The sequence below is a fragment of the Phyllobates terribilis genome, unplaced genomic scaffold (assembly GCF_046119375.1).
Source record: "Phyllobates terribilis strain yellow unplaced genomic scaffold, ASM4611937v1 Scaffold_49__1_contigs__length_9717188, whole genome shotgun sequence".
NCBI classification, from domain to species: domain Eukaryota; kingdom Metazoa; phylum Chordata; class Amphibia; order Anura; family Dendrobatidae; genus Phyllobates; species Phyllobates terribilis.
The window spans coordinates 2041676-2047675 of record NW_027362809.1 but is presented as its reverse complement, the minus strand read 5'-3'; the positions used below and the strand labels follow the sequence as shown (position 1 = coordinate 2047675).

The window sequence follows — 6000 nt, the reverse complement described above, 5'->3', positions numbered from 1 at the left end:
CCAGGGTGCAGCCAGGCCCATCAGTTCCGGCATTGTAAACTGGGGTGTCTGTTCCTATGGGGTGCACTTGGATAATACTGGGCAGCCCGCCTAATCTAATAGTATGGGCTTAACTAGTAGACTGTAAGCCGGATACTGTGCACTACCCTAGTGTGAACAGCACCCTATACAAGCCATTTTGTGCAGTCACCCCCTCCATGAAATGGTAGGTTGTGAGTGATTGTCTCATCAGTATTTTGCACCTGTGTAGCCGCCATCTTTATGTGGGTTTGCTGCACCCTGGTAGTGCATTTAGTTCTGAAGATCTGGGCAGGTCCCTGCTGCCCTTTTTTGCTGTGTTTTTTCATCAATTATATGTAGCAGTAAAAGGAAAACTCTGATATCACAGAAACAAGAGGCAACTAAAAATTTTATTGTGCAATTTGAATTCACATGGTCAAAATCATTAAAAATGGCTCATTTCATAAATGATCTGAAAGGTCCTTGAGGAAGTCTTCAGCTGCTCATTCAGGACATGCAGCCTCTGTGCAGGTTCCTGTAGTTTCTTCTCCTACTTTGCACCAATCAGTTAGATAAGTGGAGTGGAGGAGAGAGCAATTTTCTGATTGATCAGGAAGGACACTGTTTCAATGTTTTCCTCAGTAACAGGAAGCTGCCTAAAGTCTATAAGACACACTCACTTATTAGAAAGATTTTTTCTTGCTAATAAGTTTGTTTTTCCAAGTTAAACATTTCCCATATTAAGAAAAAAAAAAAGGCTTCTTCCTTGTGACTGCTCTGGTGACTAAGAAGAGATGATTTATTCGCAAAACATTTTCCTTTAAAATGGCTTCTATCCTGTGTGAGTTCTCTGATGTGTAACAAGAGTTGATTTCTCGGTAAAACATTTCCCACATTCTGAACATAAATAAGGCTTCTTCCCTGTGTGGGTTCTCTGGTGTATAACAACATCTGCTTTCCGGTTAAAACATTTCCCACATTCTGTACATGAAAAAGGCTTCTCCCCTGTGTGAGTTCTCTGGTGTATAACAAAATTTGATTTCTGTGTAAAACATTTTCCACATTCTGAACATGAAAAAGGCTTCATCCCTGTGTGAGTTCTCTGGTGTATAACAACATCTGATTTCCGGTTAAAACATTTTCCACATTCTGAACATGAAAAAGGCTTCTCCCCTGTGTGGGTTCTCTGGTGTATAACAACATCTGATTTCCGGTTAAAACATTTCCCACATTCTGAACATGAAAAAGGCTTCTCCCCTGTGTGGGTTCTTTGATGTCTGATCAGACTTGATATCTGTGTAAAACATTTCCCACATTCTAAACATGAAAATGGCTTCTCCCCTGTGTGAATTCTCTGGTGACTAACAAGATGTGATTTCTGTGTAAAACATTTCCCACATTCTGAACATGATAAAGGCTTCTCCCCTGTGTGGGTTCTCTGGTGTATAACAACATCGGATTTATGACTAAAACATTGCCCACATTCTGAACATGAAAAAGGCTTCACCCCTGTGTGAGTTCTTTGGTGCTTAACAAAAATTGATTTCATTGTAAAACATTTTCCACATTCTGAACATGAAAAAGGCTTCTCCCCTGTGTGAGTTCTTTGGTGACTAACAAGATTTGATTTCTGGTTAAAACATTTCCCACATTCTGAACAGGAAAAAGGCTTCTCCCCTGTGTGAGTTCTCTGATGTTTGATAACACTTGATTGCTCTGCAAAACATTTCCCACATTCTGAACATGAAAATGGCTTCTCCCCTGTGTGAGTTCTCTGATGTTTCATAAGACTCGATTTCTCTGTAAAACATTTCCCACAATCTGAACATGAAAATGGCTTCTCCCCTGTGTGAGTTCTTTGGTGACTAACAAGATTTGATTTCTGGTTAAAACATTTCCCACACTTGGAACAAGAAAATATATTCTCTGCTGTGTGAATTTTTTGATGTTTAAGAAGAGACATTTTGAGAGGAAAACTATTTCCATATTCAGAATGTGAAAATGGCTTCTTTGCTTTAGGAGCAACTCGTTTTTTAATGCTTATTTTGGGACTTTGATTTTCCTTAATAGTCAGTAATGAATCAGAAGACAGGACCTGTTTCATAAGACTAGATGATAAATCTTTGCTGTGAAGGGATGATGGTAGATCTGGAGTAATGGAATTCACTTCAATTGTAGCCTGAGGGATCTCAAGATCATCTGATTTAAAAATTGAAGATGTCGGCTGTCCCTCTGATCTTCTGGTACAGTCATCTGCCAAGAAGAAAATCAATTATTATTTTTGAATTAAATATCCTTGAATTTTATAGTTTTGAACATTTCTACTTAAACTGTCTGTAAAAATGGCAAGTTATGTAAAAATATTGAATTATTCACCAAGACAATGACAGTTCACAGTCTAATAGAAAACCTCATAGCGTGAACCAGTAAAGTGTGGTGTTCAACTGTTTGTTCATTCTGCCTCCAAAATATGGAATAAAAAGCCAAACAATGTTATGTACAGTGGGGAAAATAAGTATTTGATACTCTAGTGATTTTGCAATTTTTCCCATCTACAAAGAAGGGAGAGGACTGTAATTTTTATCGTCGGTACACTTCAACTGTGAGAGACAGAATCTAAAAATAAAAAACAGAAAATCGCATTGTATGATTTTAAAATAATTAATTTGTATTTCATTGTATGAAATAAGTATTTGATCACCTACCAACCAGCAAGAATTCTGGCTCTCACAGACATGTTAAGTTTTTCTTTAAGAAGCCCTCCTACTCTGCACTCATTACCTGTATTAATTGCACCTGTTAGAACTTGTTACCTGTATAAAAGACACCTTTCCACACACTCAATCAAAGACACTCCAACCTCCACCATGGCCAAGACCAAATAGCTGTCTAAAGAAACCAAGGACAAAATTGTAGATCTGCCCAAGGCTGGGATGGGCTACGGGACAATAGGTAAGCAGCTTGGCAAGAATGGAAAAACTATTGACACAATTATTAAGAAATGGAAGAAACACAAGATGACTTTGAATCTTCCTCAGTCTGGGGCTCCATGCAAGATCTCTCCTCGTGGGGTAAGAATGATTCTGAGACAGGTCAGGAATCAGCCCAGAACTACACGGGAGGTCCTGGACAATGACCTGAAGAGAGCTGGAACCACAGTCTAAAACATTACCGTTAGTAACACACTACGCTGTCATGGATTAAAATCCTGCAGGGCATTAAAGGTCCCCCTGCTCACACAAGCACATGTCCAGGCCCGTTTGTACTTCTCCAATGACCATCTGGGTGATCCAGAGGAGGCATGGGAGAAGGTCATGTGGTCAGATGAGGCCAAAATAGAACTTTTTGGTATCAACTCCGCTCGCCGTGTTTGGAGGAAGAATAAGGATGAGTACAAACCCAAGAACACCATCCCAAACATGACGACTGTACCGTATTGAAGGGAGGATGGATGGGGTCACGTATCGCAAGATTTTGGCCAACAACCTTCTTCCCTCAGTAAGAGCATTGAACATGGGTCGTGGCTGGGTCTTCCAGCATGACAATGACTCGAAACACCCAGCCAGGCCAACTAAGAAGTGGTTCCATAAGAAGCATTTCAATGTCCCGAAGTGGCCTAGCCAGTCTCCAGACCTGAACCCAATAGAAAATCTTTGGAGTGAGCTGAAACTCCATGTTGCCCAGCGACAGCCCCAAAACCTCAAAGATTTGGAAAAGATTTGTATGGGGGAGTGGGCCAAGATCCCTCCTGCAGTGTGTGCAAAGCTGGCCAAGAACTACAGGAAACTTCTGACCTCTGTAATTTCAAACAAAGGTTTCTGTACCAAATATTAAGTAAAAATTCATGCAATGTGATTTTCTGGATTTTTTTTTAGATTATGTCTCTCACAGGTGAAGTGTACCTACGATAAAAATTACAGATTTCTCCATTCTTTGTAGGTGGGAAAACTTGAAAAATCAGCAGTGTATCAAATATTATTTTCACCATTGTAGGTGAAAAGAATATCAATAAAAACTGCTACTCATCTCACAAAAAAACAAGTCCCCAACTCAGGTCCATCATCTGTCAGTGTAATAACAGAGGTTTCCACATTATTAGTGGCTCAAAGGTTCTAGAAAAGCAACATGGCTTCCATAAACCAATCCAGCAATATCCGCTCTCTCCCGAAGTCATATCTCTTCCTCTCTTCTGAGCCTTGCAGTGTGTCCAAACCACATTTATCATCCATGTACTTGGCATTACTATAGTGAGAAGAACCCACTTAATTTATGGTATGTAAGTGCCCAGATTGTGATCCAGGAGACAATGTGTTGGGTAATAAAATGGAATATTTGCAATTTTCACTCTCCAACATCCACAGTGCAGAAAGTGCCTGTCGAATCAAACTATGGATATGGAAACTAACAGTGCAATAGTTACTTTGTGTCCTTCTCCTATTGGGGAGAATCAAGCAAACACTGGTGGAGCTATTAATTCTATCTTACCAGTGGTGAATAAGGATAGTGGTGTTTCCAATGATACAGAGCAATCATCACTAATTCATTTTGGGTTAAATGAATTAATTGGTGCAACCTCAACGCAGAGTGTTAGTGCATTGGATTTTTCTATTTTAACTATCCATCCTGATTCCCAAAATTCCTTACCAATAATATCTCAGTCATTAAGTGTAGGGCATACATCATTAGAGGAAGGTTCCACTGATAAATCAGTGAAGCTACCACCTCCACAAAATATAACTTCTTCAATAGAATTGTTATCACCAGCTGTAATATTAACTAATGAAACTGCACCGCCTCTCAATGGTAAAAAAACACACCGCTCCTTTATGATACAAAAATCCCACCGTTTTTTCAGCCGGCCCAAGTTCGCCAACCAAAAAGAAATATCGGGGATGTAGGGGGCGAGGTAGAGCCATCCCAAAAAATAGCAGCCCTGTAGGATTTGCTAATTAAAAAGACAAAGCCATTAGGGTAAATATTGAGGAAAGCGAAAAAGATGAGAAACAGAAAATGGTAGGCATTTTTACCCTGTCTGACCACACCTTGTCTGAGGCTGAGATCTCACGATTGAGTAGAGGACTCTCTTTTTGACCTGTTTCAAGTTTGAATGTTTTCAATTTATATGTAGATTTGAATGAGTACTTTAGGAAATTGACGTTAAAACATCACTTTATTATTGAAGAAAAACGTAAATCAATAAACGCCAGTATACCCCTTGCTAATAATGGAGTCGAAAATCACGTGCCCGCTATGGGTTTCCACCATGTTCCACTAGGTGGTAAATCTCATTTTTATCCTACTCACCATAAGGGAACTCATCTCGAGACTTTTCAGCAACTGATTTTAAAAGACATTCGCACTTTTACTCATATTAAAAAGAGGGATAACCTGACGGCTCCAGAAAGACAAGCCATCTCTAGTTTACGGAAGAATAAAGGAATAATTATTAAGGAAGCTGATAAGGCGGTGGTATTGTGGTGATGAATCAGGGTTGGTACACTGGAGAAGGTTTGCGGATACTGGGCGATACTGATTATTATAATAAATTAGATTGTGATAATTCTGTCACCATCTTTATGGAATATAAAAGCTTAACTAAGGGGGCCCTTAGGGAGGGGATCTTGGATGTGAGAGAGAAAAGATTTTTGGATATATAATTTTTTCAGACCCCTTATTTTTATTTCCGACCCAAGATCCATAAAAGTACTACCAATCCCCCTGGTCGCCCCATCATTTCGGGGATAAAATCTATAACAGCTAATTTATCACATTATGTCGATTTGTTTTTACAAAATATGTGATTAGGCTTGAATGTTATTTAAAAGATTCTTCACATTTTATTAGCTTGATGAGGGATTTACCTCCCTAGGAGGAGGGCGGCATGGTGGCTCAGTGGTTAGCACTGCAGCCTTGCAGCGCTGGGGTCCTGGGTTAAAATCCCACCGAGGACAACATCTGCGAGGAGTTTGTATGTTCTCCCGTGTTTGTGTGGGATTCCTC

The 6000-nt window shown here is 39.6% G+C and overlaps 1 protein-coding gene across 2 annotated transcripts in view; it reads right to left on the bottom strand.

Moving 5' to 3' along the window:
- Positions 1 to 412: 412 nt before the first annotated feature.
- Positions 413 to 6000, bottom strand: part of LOC141191619 (uncharacterized) — a 39046-nt gene continuing 33458 nt past the window's right edge. For both annotated transcript variants that reach the window (XM_073661547.1, XM_073661548.1), the window contains exon 7: positions 413 to 2253. In XM_073661547.1, the coding sequence (XP_073517648.1) occupies positions 833 to 2253 (1421 nt within the window). In that variant the 3' untranslated portion in view covers positions 413 to 832. The remainder of the gene's footprint in view (positions 2254 to 6000) is intronic.